Source organism: Cavia porcellus, unplaced genomic scaffold (assembly GCF_034190915.1).
Source record: "Cavia porcellus strain 051 isolate PalLab524CR breed Dunkin Hartley unplaced genomic scaffold, mCavPor4.1 scaffold_11, whole genome shotgun sequence".
In the NCBI taxonomy this organism is placed as follows: Eukaryota; Metazoa; Chordata; class Mammalia; order Rodentia; family Caviidae; genus Cavia; species Cavia porcellus.
This window is the reverse complement of record NW_026947494.1, coordinates 67,631,998-67,654,308: the sequence shown is the minus strand read 5'-3', so window position 1 is coordinate 67,654,308 and position 22,311 is coordinate 67,631,998. Positions and strand designations below refer to the sequence as shown.

At 39.4% G+C, this 22,311-nt stretch overlaps 1 protein-coding gene across 2 annotated transcripts in view; it reads left to right on the top strand.

Annotated features, from left to right (window-relative positions):
* Positions 1-21,269, top strand: part of Mtx3 (metaxin 3) — a 117,569-nt gene extending 96,300 nt beyond the window's left edge. For both annotated transcript variants that reach the window (XR_010050590.1, XM_063258428.1), the window contains 2 exons: positions 6,520-6,607; positions 18,856-21,269. Coding sequence is in view for 1 of the 2 variants with exons in the window: in XM_063258428.1 (XP_063114498.1) it covers positions 6,520-6,581 (62 nt within the window). In the remaining variant the exon portion in view is untranslated. The remainder of the gene's footprint in view (positions 1-6,519; positions 6,608-18,855) is intronic.
* Positions 21,270-22,311: the final 1,042 nt, after the last annotated feature.

Here is a 22,311-nt window from a genome sequence, read left to right as displayed (position 1 = left end):
GAGGAACCACACTCTTCACACTAGCAAGCAAAAAAAAATGAAATATTTAGGAATTACTCTTACAAAAGAAGTGAAAGATCTATATAGGGAAAATTATAATACACTGAAAAAGGAAATTGAAGATGATCTCAGAAAATGGAAAGATATCCCTTGCTCATGGATAGGAAGAACAAACATTGTGAAAATGGCCATTCTCCCAAAACTGCTATACAGATTCAATGCAATCCCAATAAAAATACCATCAACATACCTTATAGATCTAGAGAAATCACTGCTAACATTCATCTGGAACCAGAAGACACCTAGAATAGCAAAGGCAATTCTAAGCAGCAAAGGCAAGTCAGGAGGCATCACAATCCCTGACTTGAAGCTATGCTACAAAGCAACAGTAGTAAAATCAACACGGTATTGGAATCAAAACAGAGCCGAAGATCAATGGAATAGATTAGAAGATACAACCACAACTACAAACACACTCAACCACCTTATCTTTGATAAAGGAGCCAAGCAGGTTCACTGGAAGAACGACAGTCTCTTTAATAAATGGTGTTGGAAAAACTGGCTCTCCATTTGCTGAAAACTAAAGCTAGACCCATGTTTATCACCATGTACTAAATTAAAATCTAAATGGGTCAAAGATCTGAATATTAAAACAGAAACTCTAAATCTATTGGAAGACAAATTGGGTAGAAACCTTGAAGACATAGGAGTAGGTAGAGAATTCATGAACAGGACTCAAACCACAACGGGCAATACTTCCCAGAATCAATAACTGGGACCACTTCTTATTTAAAAGTTTCTGCATGTCAAAAGAAATCTCCAGCATAGTGAAAAGAAAACCCACAAACTGGGAAGAGATTTTAGTGAACTCTCTTTCAGACAAGGGACTCTTGTCCGAAACATATAAAGAATTAAAAAAACTCAGACCCCCAAAATTCAAGGATCCAATCCAAAAATGGGCATCTGAGATGAATATGCACTTCTCAGATGAAGAAATACAAATGGCAAATAAATACATGAAAAAATGTTCATCATCATTGGTCATTAGAGAAATGCAAATTAAAACCACACTGAGATACTATCTCACTCCTGAAAGAATGGCCAGGATCAAGAAAACCAGCAACAACAAATGCTGGAGAGGCTGTGGGGGAAAAGGAACTCCCCTACACTGTTGGTGGGAGTGTAGACTGGTACAACCTTTGGGGAGGTCACTCTGGAGATTTCTCAAAATGCTGGGATTGGAAGTCCCATTTATTCCAGCTATTCCACTTCTAGGCATATTCCCAGAAGAACTGAAAGCATCATACCACAGTGATATATGTGCACCTATGTTTATAGCAGCAGAATTTGTAATCGCCAGATCTTGGAAACAACTCAAGTGTCCATCAACTGAGGAATGGACAAAAAAATTATGGTATTTCTATACAATGGAGTATTACTCAGCTATAAAGAAGGATCACATTGAGATACTTATCAATAAATGGGTGCATCTTGAGACCATACTCATAAGTGAAATAAATCAATCTTGCATGTGTGAATCCCGAATAGTTTCCCTAATGTAAGTAATGATTCAAATATATAAAAATATTTGGTAATCATGATTCCCCATTATGTGGCCATGAAACCTTATAAAGTTTTCACTTATTAATTGGAAAGGCTTCTTGATATGGAAATATTTGAAGCTATAGTATATGGAGTTTTATTCAGTATTTCAAGGAAAAAGACACTATGGTAACTACTATTAAGTCAGGTTATTTGGTGGTGAAGCACTAGGTTGCTGAAACAGTCATGCTTTGACCTGTATTGTTATATTGTTATGTCCTCTTTTATCTCAATCTCTCCCTTATTCGTTAAAAAAATTATTTAGTTATTTTTTATGGTTTTGTTTAATTAAGGGAAAAATTTTTAAAGTTAGCAGAATATATAATAGTAATTTTGATTTCCTATTAACTTGTTTTGAAGTCCTGTAATACTCACACTGTCTTGTTTTGACTGATTATACTCTGTTCCATTCTGTATGATAGTATCAAGTTTGAGGGTATAGGCAACTACTTTGAAGGCAATAAGATTCACTAAGATGCCCATTCTGGTTTGACTATTGTCTCCTTTTGGAAGTCCTGTAATGTTCACAATGCTTAAGTTTTATTGGTCTTGTTCTCTACTGTTTTGTTCAATTTTATAATACCTAATGAGATAGACAATTCTTTTTAAGGAAACAAGAGACATTATGGCAACCATTGTTGATAACCTTGTACTCTGTTTTTTCGTCGTGTGCTATGTCTATCCTTGGTTTTGACAGACAGCTTTGTTTTGCCATATTTGACTTTATTCTCTCCCCCCCAAAAAAGTAATAAGAACTAAGTAGTAATAAAACCCAAAATGTGTAAATTTTGTTGTAAAAAAGAGAAGAAAAAAAGTGCTCTAAAAGATACAACAGCAAGTGTGTTTAGGGGTGTTAAATAGCTGACCATATTAATGTTTTTGGTTGGATCGTTGAGCACTACTGTTTGCAGTCTCACTGTTTGAATGTCCACTTTGTATGCTTTGATACTGTGACTTGAGCAACTAGCTCTAAGATGATGATATGTAATCTATTAACTGGTGATTTCTTACTGGTTTTTTTGGGTTTTTTTTTTTTTTTTTGTAGTTCTGTATTATTTGTACCCTTACACCGCTTTGTTTTGCTTTGTTTTTTCTCTTTTTCTTTCTAAATAAATTTTTTTTAAAAAAGTTCTTTCTTAAGTGAACTTAAAGTACTTTCTTATGCTCCTTGTTCTATTTTTAGCAGAGACTCCAGTCTCCTTGGAGTCAACTTTTGTGCTTTATACCAACCAGAGAAGGCCATGTTTATTACAAGGTGTGATACATTTAATGAGTGTGCTGACGTCTGCCATGGGAGGGATTTCTGCTTTGAGAATGGAGACAGTGTTCCCTGCAGCCTCACAGTTCCTTTCTTTGGATTTCTCTTTTTTCCTGTAGAAAAGAAAGACAAACAGAATGATCCACAATGTGGAAAGCCTGTAATCATTTGGAAATGCATTGCACAGTTGTTTTATTCATTTCAGCTGCCTTTGTGGCCAATGCCAACTGTGCCTGTCTATGGAATGGTAATTTATGTGAGGATGGGTTGGGAAGCTGCAGGGTAAGCTTTGGAGAGTTAAAACGTATCCCTTTGGCCATCCCAGATTTTCTTTGGCAAACAAGAAAATGCTTATTTTGAGAATCTTGAATGTGGTGATAATTTTTGTTTTCTAATGTGTGTAAGTTACCTATTACTTAATTTCTGAAGTTATTTCTCTGACCCAGTTAACATAACTAGGCTTGGGCTGGCGATATTACTCGATGGCGTAACCACCTGACTGGCAAGCACAAGGTCCTAAGTTTGATGCCTAGTTTAAAAAAAAAAAAAAAAAACACTGGGATCAACATCATTCATTCTAGTCCTCAACACTGGAAAACACATTATCACTCTGTTTTATGAAGCAGATAGACCCCACACTCACTACCCTTCCCCACTCCATTCTTTAGTCCTCTTTGTTCACTCTTTGGTATGGAAGTTAACTCTGTGAAGTACATTCCTCTCTCCAACTCACAAAGCATTAAAAACAATCTTCCTTTGCTTTTTTGGGCCATTACCAATAGGGAAACTTTCTAAGTAGTTCTTCTACAGAAGTCACCAAAAAGATAAAACACAGGAAATTAAATGAATTCCAAGAAATTCTGCATGTGATTTGAATTTGTCCTTTCAATTACTGGAGATAGCATTCCTTAATATAACACGCTACTATAAAACAATAAAACAGCACTGAAACAGTCACATCTGTGTCGGCAATTGGTTTGTAATAGAATTTATATTATAGGTATTCTTTTGTATTCTCTTAACATGGGGGGGTGTATGACATTTATTTCTCTTATAAAATGAAACTTGGAATTTGTATTTGTTCCTTTCACTGGAACAGGTTTTTAAAAAGTCTCATGTGACCTTGAATAGATTGTATGTTTTTGATTTTGAGAATAAAATGTACAAAATAGACTCACAGTACACAATAGTGAGAACAAATAGAAATCTGTCTTGAGCAAATCATATTGATCAAAATGCTGCTGTTAAACCAAGTGTACTGTGTTTTTTTGGAAAGCTTTAAGTACAAATATAAGAAAGCACACAAACTATAACAATAAAGTAAAAAAATCCCAACATAGATCTCAATTGGAGTAGCTTTGATTTGTGATAAATGTAACCCCTCCCCAATAAAGCACCAATAAATGGTTACCTTGCTGGGCACAGTTATATAATGTGGAAACATATTCATGAGATGGTAAACTTGTAGATATTTCATGATCAATCAGAGGTCTGTGACCAAGTTACTGTTCTGATGTTTCTTGCTAAATCCAGTTGACCCTGACAGTGTCTACAGCCAGCTGTAGATGAGCACTAAGTCAAAGTAATTGTACCTTAAGGCAACCTGGGCTGATTCGTGCCTATTCAGTAAAGGCCCTCTCTCCGAAAATTTCTATATTATGGAAATGCCCTTAACTGTGCTCTTTCAGTAAAGGACTTCTTTCTAGAACATTTCTATATTGTGCCTTTAACTGTGCTCATTCTGTAAGAGTGTTTCTTTTGATTCGAGACTATTATCAATATATGATACAATGTATATAACCAATCATGTAACATTTGGTCACTTGCTTTGTACCTCCCACTTCTAATTCTATATAGACTAAACTCCTTCCTGATTCAGGACAGTTGCTTTGGAGGAATTATTCCTGCAACAGTCCACTGGCATAAACCTCCAACAGTCCACTGGTATAAAGATTAAACGCTGCCAGGCGTGGTGGCTCATGCCTGTAATCCCAGCACTTGGGAGGCTGAGGCAGGAGGATCCTTTGTGAGTTCCTGAGACCAGCCTAGGCTACAAAGTGAGTTCAAGTAAACTGCATAGAGAGACTCTATCTCAAAAAGACCAAAAAAAAGGATTAAATACTGCTTTTTTTATCTCCTCGGTGCAAAGAGTTTTCCTTTTGGATTAGTTTGGCTTGGCTTGGCTTAAGAAATTTCCCAGAATAACCTAAGCATCCTGAACTAATTGACAGGTAACTGATAAATTCTAAGACTCCCTGACTTCAGGACTGCCCTATATGGCAGTGCTAATACCACCTTTTGATGACAGCTGGTCTGTTTATCTATACTATGGGAAGAGTCCTTTCTTCAATGAGGGAAGCCCATGACAGTCTCCCCCATTTCTTTCACAGCAAACCTACATACTGCTTTGTGCAAAAAGTGAGAAAAGCCCAGTACCAGCCTGCATAAGCAAACTCATCTCTGCCTCTAGGCACTGTCTGTAGGAACATAGAATGTTGGGGCACAATTATAATGTAAGAACACACTTTAAAATAGCAAACTTACAGATATATCATGATCAACTACAAGTCTCTAACCAAGTTTCCATTCTGCTGCTTCTTCTGAATTCAATTGACCTGGACAGTGTCTAAAGCCCAGCTGCGTCTTCTGCTGAGCACCGAGTCAGAGTAATTATCTGTACCTTAAGGCACCCTAGGCTAGTCAAGGAATGTTTCTATATTATGCTAACTCTTTTAACTATGCTTATTCGGTGAAGGGCCTCTCCCCTTGTTCCTGGAATGTTTCTGTATTATAATTCCTCTTTCAACAAATTCAAGAATAGCCTGCCTGTCAATATATGACTCAATGCATATAACCAATTATGTAATGTTTTGCCACTTGCTTTGTATCTCCCACTTCTAAATTCTATGGAAACTAAGCTTTCTGTAAACTCAGAGCTGCTGCCTTTGTGGAATTATCCAGCAATAGTGCACTAGTGTAAAAATTAAAAGCTACCTTCTTATCTGCTGGGTGCAGAGGCTTCCTTTCAGTTTGGTTTGGCTTGGCTTGAGAATTTTCCCACAACAGAACCATTGGTGGGCAGAAAGCTGGGCTTTGTTATTACTTAAAACATTCATCAGAGTAGCTCCCTGAACAAGGATTCTCCATCCCTGGAATTCTCTTTGCAAATAATTAAATCAGAGACATGCTAGCATAGCCAGCTGAGATGACACACAATCAGCTTCACTAAGGAGGTTTTTGAAAAAGAAGTTAGCTTGATTTTGCCAATTCTGTTCACCAGATCCTTGACTGCAAATTGTTGGTTGGGATCCATTCCAGTTGAAGGTTCTTTCCAACAAGTGGACCTCCTTTTTACTGAGGACTTAATGACTAAACTAACAGATTGGAGAACAGGGTTATTTCTCAGCAACACAGCACCCACCTGCCAAGCATGAGGCCTTAAATTTGAATCCAAAAAAATTTTTTCAACTAAAGTAACTGAGACTGATTCTTTCTACCAGTTAGAAGGAGAAAGGGGCAGAGTTTTTCTAAATCATTAAACTAGCTTCTATGGTGGAATGTTATGTAGCAATAAGAGTAATATTGTATAAGAATATTATTTATTGACATAATGATGATCATTCTATATTTATAAAATTATGTTATATATGTTTTTGTAGGTGGATTTCTATTTCAAGCCCTATTCCACTCAGTGAAGCATCTTCATCACTCATTTTTGTGATACTTTCCTCTTCCCTACAATTACAGGTAAGCCCCAGTAATAACAGGTTAATATTAGTACCAGCCAGATTGGAGGCATCTGGTTTCTTGTCCGTCAGTGACACAGATATCTACTGGCTTGTCTTTAGTCCAGCTTTATCTTGGATTTTAGGTCCACACACAGCACAAGCCTGCTCTTCTTTAGTTTTTCCCACACATGGGAAACAACAGATGAATTCCTGCTAGGCTGCACGGGAACTTGAGGATGTAGGTTAGACCCATTTTCCCTGTAGGCATCTCTCTTACACTTCCCTGGCTTATTTCCTCTGTGGGACAGGTGGGGAAGAAGAGATCAGCTCCTTTCTTACCCTTTGAAACTTGTCTGGTACCCCTGTCATGGTCATCTTCCCTAACACTCTCTAAGGGTCAAAAGCAGACCTTCTTGGGACCAGCCACTTTCCAGACTCTTCTGCTTTCCTTCCAACCTTCCCTCTTCCTTCCATCCAATCTGGGGAAGGGGGTCAGGAAAAACAGTTTATCATTCTGGTTCTTTCATTTACAGCATAAAATAATTCTCAAAATGTGAACAAGTATAACTCTCATACATAGAGATGATAAATTAGTGCCAAAATTTATTTACTTATCATGAAGAAAGTTTCAAAAGCTGATCAGAGAAATTTGAAAAGCAAGGGATTATGTAGTTTGTTGGGGAAAGGAATACAAATAAGCTTGCTAAATAGATGCAAAACAAGTTAATGCCCTTCATTAACATAAAACCTCAAGTGTTGACATTATCTTTTCTACCAGTCCTCCATGTAATGGAATTTATAATGTGACAATAAACAGGAATAAACTGCTCACAGAGTACTAGAGACATCATGATCAGCCACAGAAGAGCATGAACAGTCCTCCCCCTTCCAAATCATCACACATTATCATTTTTCTGCAAGTAAATCTTTAACTTTTCAGGGTTAATGACGTGCTTGAACCAAAGTCAAATGCATATTTTCTGGCTGAGTCAGATAATATTTTGTAGGCTTTATAGAAAGATCATATGTCCATCATCTTTGTCTGACATCCAAAGTTTAAATACTTTTATTGCCTAATGACATAAACTTTGTGTCCTGCATCCTTTAGGGCTTAGACTTTTGAGATATAAGACCTAAGATTTGATTCTTGCTCTCAGCTTTTCTGCCATAATAACTCTTCCTTTCTGGATCTCGGAAAAAGAAACCTTAATTCAGAGCATCCATAAACAAGAATCAAATCAAACATCAGAATAACAAGGCATACCAGGTCATTTTAGAATGGGGAGTGTTAAAGGATTGAAAGGCACAATGAGTACCTAAAAGGAGGATGAAGGACTTTATGATTTTATGTTTGTTTGTTTGTTTTTAATTTTATTTAAAAGGAAAAAGAGAAAAAACAAAACAAAACAAAGTAAGGGTACAAGTAATACAGAACTACAAAAAAAAAAAAAAAAACCAGTAAAAAATCACCAGTTAATAGATTACACATTATCATCTTAGAGATAGTTAGTTGCTCAAGTCACAGTATCAAAGCATACAAAGTGAACATTCAAACAGAGAGACTGCAAACAGTTGTGCTCAACGATCCAACCAAAAACATTAATATGGTCAGCTATTTAAGACCCCTAAACACACTTGCAATTGTATCCTTTAGAGCACTTTTTTTCCCTCTCTTTTTTACAACAAAATTTACACATTTTGGGTTTTATTACTCCTTAGTTCTTATTACTTTTTTTTTGGAAGAGAATTAAGTCAAATATGGAAAAAAAAGCTATCAGTCAAAACCAAGGATAGACATAGTACATGATGTAAAAACAGAATACAAGGTTATCAACAATGGTTACCATAATGCATCTTGCTTCCTTAAAAAGAATTGTCTATCTCATTAGGTATTATAAAGTTGAACAAAACAGTAGAGAACAAGACCAATAAAACTTAAGCATTGTGAACATTACAGGACTTCCAAAGGAGATAATAGTCAAATCAGAATTGGCATCTTAGTGAATCTTATTGCCTTCATTGTAGTTGCCTATACCCTCAACCTTGATACTATCATACAGAACAGAACAGAACAGAGTATAATCAGTCAAAACAAGACAGTGTGAGTATTACAGGATTTCAAAACAAGTTAATAGGAAACCAAAAAAAGTTACTATAATATATCCTGCTAATTTTTTAAATGTTTCCCCTTAATTAAAAAAACCATAAAAAATAACTAAATAAGTTTTTAATGAATAGGGGAGAGATTGAGATAAAAGAGGACATAACAACATAACAATACATGTCAAAGCATGACTGTTTCAGCAACCTAGTGCTTCACCACCAAATAACCCGACTTAATAGTAGTTACCATAGTGTCTGTCTTTTTCCTTGTAATATTTGAATAAAACTTCATATACTATAGCTTCAAATATTTCCATATCAAGAAGCCCATAATAAAGCCTTTCCAATTAATAAGTGACAACTTTATAAGGCTTCAAGGCCACATAATGGGGAATCATGATTACCACATACTTTTATATATTTGAATCATTACTTACATTAGGGAGACTATTCGGTATTCATACATGCGAGATTGATTTATTTCATTTATGAGTATGGTCTCAAGATGCGCCCATTTATTGATAAATATCTCAATGTGATCCTTCTTTATAGCTGAATAATACTCCATTGTATAGAAATACCACCACTTTTTTTTTTTTTAATTTTATTTAAGAGGAAAAAGAGAAAAACACAAAACAAAACAAAGCGGTGTAAGGGTACACGTAATACAGAACTACAAAAAAAAAAAAACATAATAGTAAGGAATCACCTGCTAATAGATTACATATTATCATCTTGGAAATAGTTGCTCAAATCACAGTATCAAAGAATACAAAGTGGACATTCAAACAGAGAGACTGCAAACAGCTGTGTTCAATGATCCAAAAACATTAATATAGTCAGCTATTTAACACCCCTAAACACACTTGCTGTTATATCCGTTAGAGCTCTTTTTTTTTTCCCCTCTCTTTTTTACAACAAAATTTACACTTTTTGGATTTTATTACTCCTTAGTTCTTATTACTTTTTTGGGGGAGAGAATAAAGTCAAATATGGAAAACAAAGCTGTCAGTCAAAACCAAGGATAGACATAGCACATGATGTAGAACAGAGTACAAGGTTATCAACAATGGTTATCAAAGTTGTCTCTTGTTTCCTTAAAAAGAATAGTCTATCTCATTATATATTATAAAGTTGGACAAAACAGTAGGGAACAAGACCAATAAAACTTAGGCATTGTAAACATTACAGGACTTCGAAAGGAGACAACAGTCAAACCAGAATGGGCAACTTAGTGAATCTTATTGCCTTCAAAGTAGTTGCCTATACCCTCAAACTTGATATTATCATATAGAATGGAACAGAGTCTAATCAGTCAAAACAAGATCGTGGGAGCATTACAGGACTTCAAAACAAGTTAATAGGATATCAAAAAGAGTTACTATAAAATATGCTAATTATTTTTAAATTTTTCCCCTTAATTAAGACAAACATAAGAAATAACTAAATAATTTTTTAAAGAATAAGGGAGAGATTGAGATAAGCTCCAACATGGCATGGATCTCAGGAGATACTGCTAGATCTCCCCCTGGAAGGGCTGCAGGCTACCACCCTGCCTCCACTCACAGGGAGAGGAGATGCTGGCTTGCCTTCCCAGAGTCCTAAGCTCCAGCATGGCGTGGATCTCAGGAGAGACGCCTAGTTCTCCCCCTGGAAGGGCTGCAGGCTGCCACCCTGCCTCCACTTGCAGGGAGGGGAGATGCTGGCTTGGCTTCCCAGAGTCCTAAGTTCCAGCATGGCGTGGATCTCAGGAGACACTGCTAGTTCTCCCCCTGGAAGGGCTGCAGCAGTGGGCTAAACTACCGCCACTTACCAGGGAGGGGAGATGCTGGCTTGGCTTCCCAGAGTCCGAAGTTCCAGCATGGCGTGGATCTCAGGAGAGACTCCAAGTTCTCCCCCTGGAAGGGCTGCAGGCTGCCACCCTGCCTCCGCTTGCAGGGAGGGGAGATGCTGGCTTGGCTTCCCAGAGTCCTAAGTTCCAGCATGGCGTGGATCTCAGGAGACACTACTAGTTCTCCTCCTGGAAGGGCTGCAGGCTGCCACCCAGCCTCTGCTTGCAGGGAGGGGAGATGCTGGCTTGGCTTCCCAGAGTCCTAAGTTCCAGCATGGCGTGGATCTCAGGAGACACTGCTAGTTCTCCTCCTGTAAGGGCTGCAGGCTGCCACCCTGCCTCCGCTTGCAGGGAGGGGAGATGCTGGCTTGGCTTCCCAGAGTCCTAAGTTCCAGCATGGCGTGGATCTCAGGAGAGACTCCTAGTTCTCCCCCTGGAAGGGCTGCAGGCTGCCACCCTGCCTCCGCTTGCAGAGAGGGGAGATGCTGGCTTGGCTTCCCAGAGTCCTAATCTCCAACATGGTGTGGATCTCAGGAGACAATGCTAGTTCTCCCCCTGGAAGTGCTGCAGTGGGCTAAACTACCGCCGCTTACCAGGGAGCGGAGGTGCTGGCATGGCTTCCCAGAGTCCTAAGTTCCAGCATGGCGTGGATCTCAGGAGAGACTCCTAGTTCTCCCCCTGGAAGGGCTGGAGGCTGCCACCCTGCCTCCGCTTGCAGGGAGGGGAGATGCTGGCTTGGCTTCCCAGAGTCCTAATCTCCAACATGGTGTGGATCTCAGGAGACACTGCTAGTTCTCCCCCTGGAAGGGCTGCAGCAGTGGGCTAAACTACCGCCACTTACCAGGGAGGGGAGGTGCTTGCTTGGCTTCCCAGAGTCCTAAGTTCCAGCATGGTGTGGATCTCAGGAGACACTGCTAGTTCTCCCCCTGGAAGGGCTGCAGGCTGCCACCCTGCCTCCGCTTACAGGGAGGGGAGATGCTGGCTTGGATTCCCAGAGTCCTAAGCTCCAACATGGTGTGGATCTCAGGAGACACTACTAGTTCTCCCCCTGGAAGGGCTGCAGTGGGCTAAACTCCCGCTGCTTGCAGGGAGGGGAGGTGCTGGCTTGGCTTCCCAGAGTCCTAAGTTCCAGCATGGCGTGGATCTCAGGAGAGACTCCTAGTTCTCCCCCTGGAAGGGCTGCAGGCTGCCACCCTGCCTCCGCTTACAGGGAGGGGAGATGCTGGCTTGGCTTCCCAGAGTCCTGAGCTCCAACATGGCGTGGATCTCAGGAGACACTGCTAGTTCTCCCCCTGGAAGGGCTGCAGTGGGCTAAACTACCGCCGCTTACCAGGGAGGGGAGGTGCTGGCTTGGCTTCCCAGAGTCCTAAGTTCCAGCATGGCGTGGATCTCAGGAGAGACTCCTAGTTCTCCCCCTGGAAGGGCTGCAGGCTGCCACCCTGCCTCCGCTTACAGGGAGGGGAGATGCTGGCTTGGCTTCCCGGAGTCCTGAGCTCCAACATGGCGTGGATCTCAGGAGACACTGCTAGTTCTCCCCCTGTAAGGGCTGCAGTGCGCTAAACTACCGCAGCTTACCAGGGAGGGGAGGTGCTGGCTTGGCTTCCCAGAGTCCTAAGTTCCAGCATGGCGTGGATCTCAGGAGAGACTCCTAGTTCTCCCCCTGGAAGGGCTGCAGGCTGCCACCCTGCCTCCGCTTGCAGGGAGGGGAGATGCTGGCTTGGCTTCCCAGAGTCCTAAGTTCCAGCATGGCGTGGATCTCAGGAGACACTGCTAGTTCTCCTCCTGTAAGGGCTGCAGGCTGCCACCCTGCCTCCGCTTGCAGGGAGGGGAGATGCTGGCTTGGCTTCCCAGAGTCCTAAGTTCCAGCAATACCACCACTTTTTTATCCATTCCTCAGTTAATGGACACTTGGGTTGTTTCCAAGATCTGGCGATTACAAATTGTGGTGCTATAAACATGGGTGCACATATATCACTGTGGTATGATGCTTTCAGTTCTTCTGGGAATATGCCTAGAAGTGGAATAGCTGGAATAAATGGGACTTCCAATCCCAGTTTTTTGAGAACTCTCCAGACTGACGTCCACAAAGATTGTACCAGTCTACACTCCCACCAACAGTGTAGGGGAGTTCCTTTTTCCCCACAGCCTCTCCAGCATTTGTTGTTGTTGGTTTTCTTGATCCTGGCCATTCTTTCAGGAGTGAAATAATATCTCAGTGTGGTTTTAATTTGCATTTCTCTAATGACCAATGATGATGAATATTTTTTCATGTATTTATTTGCCATTTGTATTTCTTCATCTGAGAAGTGCATATTCATCTCAGATGCCCATTTTGGATTGGATCTTTGAATTCTGGGGGTCTGAGTTTTTTTAATTCTTTATATGTTTTGGACAAGAGGCCCTTGTCTGAGAGAGAGTTCACTAAAATCTTTTCCCAGTTTGTGAGTTTTATTTTTACTATGCTGGAGATTTCTTTTGACATGCAGAAACTTTTTAATAAGAAGTGGTCCCAGTTATTGATTCTGGGAAGTATTTCCTGTGCGGTTTGAGTCCTGTTCATGAATTCTCTACCTACCCCTATGTCTTCAATGTTTCTACCCAATTTGTCTTCCAATAGATTTAGTGTTTCTGTTTTAATATTCAGATCTTTGACCCATTTAGATTTTAATTTAGTACATGGTGATAGACATGGGTCTAGCTTTAGTTTTCAGCAAATGGAGAGCCAGTTTTTCCAACACCATTTATTAAAGAGACTCGTTCTTCCAGTGAACCTGCTTGGCTCCTTTATCAAAGATAAGGTGGTTGAGTGTGTTTGTAGTTGTGGTTGTATCTTCTAATCTATTCCATTGATCTTCAGCTCTATTTTTATCCCAATACGATGGTGATTTTACTACTGTGGCTGTGTAGTGTAACTTCAAGTCAGGGATTGTGATGCCTCCTGCCTTGCCTTTGCTGCTTAGAATTGCCTTTGCTATTCTAGGTGTCTTCTGGTTCCAGATGAATTTTAGGAGTGATTTCTCTAGATTTCTCTAGGTATGTTGATGGTATTTTTATTGGGATTTCATTGAATCTGTATAGCAGTTTAGGGAGAATGGCCATTTTCACAATGTTTGTTCTTCCTATCCATGAGCAAGGGATGTCTTTCCATTTTCTGAGATTATCTTCAATTTCTTTTTTCAGTGTATTATAATTTTCCCTACATAGATCTTTCACTTCTTTTGTAAGAGTAATTCCTAAATATTACATTTTTTTGCTTGCTAGTGTGAAGAGTGTGGTTTCTCTTATTTCCCTCTTGGTGATTTTGTTGTTCGTGTATAGGAATGCTATTGATTTGAGTATTGATTTTGTATCCAGCTACATTACTGAATTTATTTATTATATCGAAGAGTCTTTCAGTGGAGTTTAGGGGGTCTTCTATGTAGAGTATCATGTCATCTGCAAACAATGATAATTTAACTTCTTCTTTTCCTATCTTTACCCCTTTTTTTCTCTCTCTTATCTACTTTCTCTGGTAGTACTTCCAATACGATATTAAATAGGAGAGGTGATAAAGGACATCCTTGTCTTGTGCCTGATTTTAAAGTAAAGGCTTTCAATTTTTGGCCATTTAGTATGATGCTGGCTGTTGGTTTGTCATAAATGGCCTATATTATATTGAGGTAAAGACCATCTATTCCAATTTTCTGTAAAGTTCTCATCATGAATGAATGTTGGACCTTATTGAAGGCTTTTTCTGCATCTATAGAAATGATCATGTGATTCTTACTTTTGGCTTTATTGATATGGTGGATTACATTTATTGATTTACCTATGTTGGACCATCCTTGCATTCCTGGGATGAATCCCACTTGGTCATGGTGTATAATCTTCTTGATGATTTTCTGCATCCTATTTGCCAATATTTTATTGAGGATTTTTGCATCTGTGTTCTTTAGGGAGATCGGTCTATAGTTCTCTTTTTTGGTTGGGTCTTTCTCAGGTTTTGGTACTAGAGTAATATTTACTTCCAGGAATAAATTAGTAAGGATTGCTTCCCTTTCAGTTTCATTGAATAGTTTGAGGAGTGTCGACATTAGGTCTTCTTTGTATTTCTTGTAGAATTCTGCAGTGAATCCATCTGGGCCTGGGCTCTTCTTTGTAGTTAAGGACTTAATTACATTTTCAATTTCATTAACAGAGATTGGGTTATTCAGCAGTTTTACATCCTCTTGATCTAGCTTTGGTACTTCATAAGTTTCTAAGAATCTGTCTATTTCTTCTGTGTTATCAAACCTTTGAGAGTAGAGATTTTCGAAATAGGTGTTGATGATCTTCTGTATTTCTGTAGAGTCTAGTGATTTCACCTTTTTCATTTCTTATTGCATGAATTTGAGCTTTTTCTTCCCTTTTTTAAAATAAGATTGGCTAGGCGCTTATTGATTTTATTTATTCTTTCAAAGAACCATCTCTTTGATTTGTTGATTCTTTGGATTGTTTTCTTTGTCTCTGTTGCATTGATTTCTGCTCTGATTTTTATAATTTCCTCTCTTCTTTTGGCTTTGGCTTGACTTGCTCTTCTTTTTCTACCTGTTTGAGGTATAGCATCAAGTTATTTATTTGTATTCATTCCGATTTCCTGATGTGGGAACTCAGTGCAATAAATTTTCCTCTGAGGACAGCTTTCATTGCATCCCACAGATTCCCATAAGTTGTATCTGCATCTTCATTTTCTTGTAGGTATTGTTTAATTTCTTCTTTAATTTCTTCTGTGACCCACTCATTACTCAAGAGTGTGTTATTCAGTTTCCATGTGTTTGTGGGATTTTTGCAGTATGTTTTATCATTAATTTCTAGTTTCAGTGCGCTATGATCCGATAACATGCTAGGGATGATTTCAACTCTTTTGCATTTGTTTAAATATGTTCTGTGAGCTAATATATGGTCTATTTTAGGAATGATCCATGTACTGCTGAGAAGAATGTGTATTCTGATGTTATTGGGTGGAACATTCTGTATATGTCTATCAAATCCATTTGTTCGCAGGTGTGATTCAGTTCTGTAATTTCTGTGCTCATTTTCTGTCTGGTTGATCTGTCCCTTGGTGTCAATTGTGTATTAAGGTCTCCTGTTACAATTGTGTTACTGATAATTTGAGTTTTCATTTCTGTTAATAGTTGTTTTATATAACTGGGTGCTCTGGAGTTTGGTGCATATATATTTAAGATAGTTATCTCTTCCTCTTGGAGTTTTCCCCTAACGAGTATGTAGTGACCTTCTTTGTCCTTTATGGTCATTGTTGGTTTAAAGTTCACGTTGTCTGCAAACAGCATGGCTACTCCTGCTTTTTTTGGATTCCTGTTGCATGAAGTATTGTTTTCCATCCTTTGACTTTCAGTCTGTGAGTATCCTTCTGGGTTAGATGGGTTTCCTGTAAACAGCATATGGTTGGAGTTTGTTTCTTGATGCTTTCTGCTAGTCTGTTTCTTTTGATTGGTGCATTGAGACCCTTTACATGAATGGTTATTATTGTTAAATGCTGGTTTATTGTTGACATGTTATCTCTCTGCTGTTGCATCTTTATCTTTCTGTTCTGTTTAATTATCTGCTTTGCTTAGTGGTTTTTTCCTTTGTGTATCTAAACTGTCTTTCAATATTTTTTGCAGGGTTGGCTTGGTGTTCATGAAGTTCTTCAGTTGTTGTTTGTCATGGAAGTATCATATTTCACCACTGATTTTGAATGATAGTTTTTCAGGGTTCATCAGTCTAGATTGGAGATAATTTTGCTTTAGGATCTGGAATACTTCTCTCCATGCTCTTCTTGACTTTATTGTTTGTGCTGAGAAGTCTGCTGTGATTCTGATAGGTTTTCCTTTATAAGTGATCTGTCTTTTCTCTCTGACTGCTTTTAATAATGTATTCTTGTGTTGCACTTCTGGGATGGTAATTATTATATGTCTGGTTGTAGTTTTATTTTGGTTCTGACTATTTGGAGTTCTATATGCTTCACTGATCCTGATGTCGGTTTCTGATCTCATGCTTGGGAAATTTTCAGCTAGTACTTCCCTATCAATCTTATGTTATTTTTCTTTGCATCGTCTTGCAGTTGTTGAATTGTTATTTCCTGATTCCTTGTTATTTTTAAAAGATCTTTCCTTTCCTGTTCACTAGCTGCAATCCTGTCTTGAAGGTCTGAAATTCTATCTTCACTTTCATTGAGGCGGTTTTTACAACTTTCAGTGGAGTTGTTTATTTCCTGTATATCTCTGTGCATCTGCATTATGTATTCTGTTTGTTTCTTATATTGCTCATCTAGGGATTCTATCTTTTTGATTAGTTCGTCCAATTTTTTAACTGTGTTTTCTTTAGATATATTCAGAATCTCTTTCATTTCTTTTATCATTTCTTCTTTTATCTGGGAGATTATTTTGAGTTTAAATTCCTTTAAAGCTTCCTGGATATGCTTGTTAATTTCAGTAGCTATTATGTCCAATATTTGAGGTGAATGGTATATATTTTCTTCTATATACATCGCTCCTAGGGTTTCTTGAGATGGGCTGGAGGTTTGAGGTTGTAATTTAGTCTTTTGTTTTGTCATTTTCCTATATTTGTGTGTTTCAAGTGTTATTTGAAAGCTTCCTCAGGGTCTGTTGGAAATCCACTTCTATGTTCGCAGCTCCTGGGACTCTGGCACCCAGTTCTTCCAAGCCACCGGGCCTGTAGAAGCAATAGTCTTCTTCTGCCTGTTTAGAATTCCGTAGTTCCAGATAAGCTGGGCTCCAGGGACACTGTGTGCCCACCTGCTTACTGGAAGCTCCACAGTTCTCCAAGTGCATCCAGAATGTGGAGGCGGATGTAGATGCCTCAAACTTACTTATGCACTTCCCTTTACCGGAAGCCTGGAGGGTTCGGAACAGCCTGGGCTTTGCGCAAAGTGCACTAAGCACTTATCACAGGCCGTGTGGCCTCTGGAACCTGCGATGCTCACCTGCTTGATGAGATATCCACAGTCCTCCAGACACATGGGGAGGCGGATGCAGGCGCCCCAGATCCTCCCAGCCCTTCCTCTGTACCCAGATGGTGTGGTGCAGGAGTCCCAAATAGGCTGGTCTCCGGGGATAGTGTACGCCCGCCTGCTTGCTGGAAACTCCACAGTTCTCCAAGTGCAGCCGGAATGGGGAGGCGGATGTAGATGCCTCAAACCCACCTATGCACTTCCTTGCACCCGGAAGCCTGGAGGGTCCCGAACAGTCTGGGCTTTGGGCAGAGTGTACTGAGCACTTACCACAGGCCATGGGGCCTCTAGAACCTGCGATGCTCGCCTGCTTGCTGAGATATCCACAGACCTCCAGACACACGGGGAGACGGATGCAGATGCCCCCGATTTTATGTTTTGAATGTTGAGTGTAGAAACTCCCAGCCCTTCTCTCACTCAGAATCAGAATGACAGCATCTAGGCATTCCTTCTGTGGGAAAGAGGGAGAAAGAAACATCTTTCTTTTCTTTGCCCAATCCAAAGAATAGACCTGCAGACAAGATTTCCTCAACAAATAGCCTACCCAGATCACTCTCATATAGAATTTAGGTTTGCATGCCAACCTTTTGGTCCTCAATTGAGAGCAATCAAGAACACTAGATCCCTGAGGAAAGCCTAATTTGTAAGACAAACGCAAACAAAAAAATCAACTTGAAGGAAATCAAGAAAATAGTTAAGAAATAAAGAAATATGGGTAATGTAATTGGAGAGCTAAGAGAAGATACCACAACCATGAAATAAGAACATCTGCTCAGGCCAGACGTAGTGGTACACACTTGTCATCCCAGAAGTTGTGAGTTCAGAGCCAACCTGGGCTACAGAGTGAGTTCAAGGCTAGCCTGAGCTACATAGCAAGACCCATCTCAAAGTGGGGGGAAAAAAAAAGTTGCTCTCATAACCTGGTCATTCATCAGATACAAAGGGGCTTTTGAAGAACAAAAGAGCTCCTGGAAATTTAAAATATGATAGCAAAATTTAAAAGTCATAGAAAGAATGTAAGAAAAAATGGTAAAGTTGAACTCCTGCCCCTAGAATGTAAAATAAAAATTTAAAAATGCAAAAGATTATCCTTGGAGGCCCACAAGCCAGATAATAGAAATTTGAGAAAGAAAAGAAATGGATCAATGTATATGATTTTCCAGATTGAAAGGGCCTACCATATGCCCACCCTAGATGCTAGATGGTAATTGCCAACATCTTTATATTTGTGAATCTAGGATGGTGAGTTTATCATGCCACCATTCAAATGTGAGCATAAAATAAAAACATTTTTAAACTTGCAAGGTCTCAGAGAACTTACCTTCCATGCATCTTTTTTTAGGGAACTATGAGAGGATGTGCCACATTAAAATAAAGGATCAAACTCAGAAAGAGGAAGCCTCAACATAAAGGAAATTGGGAATCCATCATAGGACAAGAAAAGGAAATTCCAGGATGATGGTAAAGCAAGATTCCAGGATGACAGCGGGATTCCAGGGCAGCAACTGCACATTGGAGGAAAACGTTCACCAGCCTAAAATGCAACAGTGGATCCAAGAGAGAAGTATGTGGCTAAAATGTCATCAGACCCATTACCACATGACATCTAAACAGGAGCTGACAGCAAGAAGGAAGGCATGAAATTGAGGCAGAGAATACAATGATGATACTGGCAAAAAGAATTCCAAGATTGATAACAGAGGGAAGCTCCAGATGCCCAAAGAGAAACATTTGATATACTTTAAAATCTATGTACTTATTTTTTCCATAGGATAAAAAGAAATATTTAGCAACTATAAACGGATCTCAAGCAAAATATTAACTGCACACATCTCCAAATAGTGATAACTCATAATTAGCTTATTTACTTATACAAATTGATAGAACTGCGGGGGACTGGCGGCAGCTGAAAAGATAAGAAGCATGAAACATAAGTGACCTTTATTTTGAGAATGTGGGGAGAGACACCCCCAATCCCCTGGGGCACGGCACCTCCCCCTCACCCAGGTCAGCGATCTCTCCTTGGAACATGTGGAGTGGGGGCATACATGTAGCTTAGGTTAGGGGTGGTGGCTGAGGACATTAGGGATGCACAAGTAGCCCATTGATATTCTTTTGGCACCATAGGTAAATTTCTAGTGGTGGGGAAGATAGAGCCATAGGTAAATCCCTAGGGGTGGGGGAGATAGGAGCTCCTTGGTTCCAGCTGAGGCTTTTCCCGCTACAGTGTCCGGCCCGGACCAAAACTCTTTCACAAATAAGTAAGTAAGGCTCTAAAGACATAAATTATGCAATAAAACAATTGCAAAAAAGGAATATAAAAACCCAAAAATCAATAGCTTTTCTGTATATCAATAATGAACCATCAAGAAAGAAATCATGAAAGCAATTTATTTACAATATCTTTAAACAAAAACTTTAAAAACTTAGGAATCAGTGCAACCAAAAAAGTGAAAGACATCTACCATAAAAATTATAGAATACTAAAGAAACAAATTGAAGAAGACATTTTTTGTAGTCAGGGGTTATGAGGAGAACAATTAGAATCAGGACACAGAATTTATAATATTATTTTATGATGGTCACCCACAGTTTAACACAAGAAAGTGCAGGAAATCTGTCCACAACACTAAAGACCCAGAATATTCAGCCAAAGGCATGAATCCCACAGCAATGTCTTACATGAGTCCATATGAAAACCTAGAGCCCATGACAATGCCTCCCATAAGTCCAACTGGAGGTCTAGAGCCCACAAGAAAGATTCACACCAGTCTGTTTCATGGATTCATGCTGGAAAGGCCCAAAAGTCAGCGGTGGAAACTAGAAAATCTATGCCAGTGGGGTGAAGGAGCTGTGCTGGTAGGTTGATTGTTCTACACTGGATCCCAGAAGTCATGCTCATAATAAAGACCAGGGCTGTCCTGAAAAGCACCGCAGCCATCCTCAGCTACACAGAGTTTCCAAGCTCCTCTGACGATAAGAACAGTCAAATACATGCCAGAAAGCCAGCATGAGTTTGTCCTGGAGACTGAATGGTACACTTCTTTCTCTCTGGAGCCAGGAAGTGATGCTTGATGTAAATGCCAGAGCTTCTCCAAGACTCAAAGCAGCAACACTTAGAGAAACCCACAATGCCTAGCTTCTCCTTCTCCATGTCTCTTTTTATGCTGGCAACTTTCTTCAGGTGAAACATCTATGCTCAGCACTGTGCTGATTTAATTCCACTGGTGTTAAGTTGACCATCAGTTTTTAATCCATAGCAGCATTAGAAAATGGAAAGACCTCCTTCATCCATGGATCAGTAGACCCAATATTGTTAAAATAGTATATTACCCTGTGGGCTAGGAAAAGAACTAGGAAGTCAGCATGCCTTTCCTTTGAGCCAGTGGCAGCCATGGGCCAGGAAAAGAACCAGGAAGTCACCCCGGCTGTCTCATGAACCAACTGGCGTGCGGGCTGGGAGACAAGAAGACACCACCCCTCTGCCCCATCACCATCCTCCTTGTAGGCAACAGGCTGATTCAGAGAACACAGGCTGGGATGATAACAACTGAGGTACAAAAACAATTCAATGCTTGTATTGATTGATTGACTGCAGGCTTGGGGTCGGTAGGCTGACCATCTGCTTAGAGGATAACACTATATAATATAGCAATTATGGGGGATTTTCGTCTTGTTTGTTCCCATGGTTTTGCTTTGTTCATTTATTGTTTTATTTATTCCATTCAAAATAAAAAGAAATGGCATATTACTAAAGGAAGTCTAGATTTCTCTTAAAATACCAAGATTTTTCACAGAACTAGTAAAATAAGCAAAGATCAAGAATAGCCAAGGCAGTTCTGAGCAAAAAGAACAATTCTAGAAGCATCATAATACTTGACTTTAAATTATGCTACAAAGCCATAGTAACAAAAACATTATGATACTTGCACAAAAACAGAAATGTAGACCAATATGAGGCAAAGAAAAACAGGCACCTAAAGCCTTCTGATTTTTGACAGAGGTATCAGTAAACATGCGGAGGGAAAACACAGCCTAACAAATGGTGATAGGAAAATTGAATATCCATGTGAAGAAGAGTGAAAATGAATACTTTCTTCTCCCACTATACTAAAGTCAAATAAAAATAGATCAAAGACCTAGATATAGGACTGAAAACCTCAAAACTACTGGAAGATAAGATATGACAAACACTTGAAGTAGTAGGCATAGGCAAAGATTTTCTGAATAGGGCACTAATATCACAGGAAAGAACCAGCAAGAACCAGCAACAGGAATTATGTCGACCTAAAAACCTGCACAAGGAAGAAAAGAAGAAGTCACTAATAGAATGGTGGAAAATCTTAGCTAGCTATTTTTCTGATAGTTGATTAACATCTAGAATATACAAAGAACTCAAAAATCTTAACATCAAAAAAATAGCCCAATGAATAAATAAATAAACAGAAATCTTAAAAGAAGAAGTACAAGTGGCCAATAACTTTATAAAAGTACTCATCATTAGTCACTAGGAAAATGTGAATCAAAACTGCATTGAGATTCCATCTCACCTCAATGAGAATAGTTATTACCAAGAATTTAAAAAATAAAAAGACCATAAAAACATATTGGAAGAAAGGGAGTGAGCTGCCCATACCCACAAGAAACTTTGGGCATGGTGGAGGCAGCCTGGGAACTGGAGACCCTGAAACTCATGAGAACTGCATTCATCCCTAGCCAACTCCATGCCCATTGATTTTGCCAGCTCTGAGCCCACTTGGAATTTTGTTTTACCTTAGCATGTGGCAGCACAAGCTCC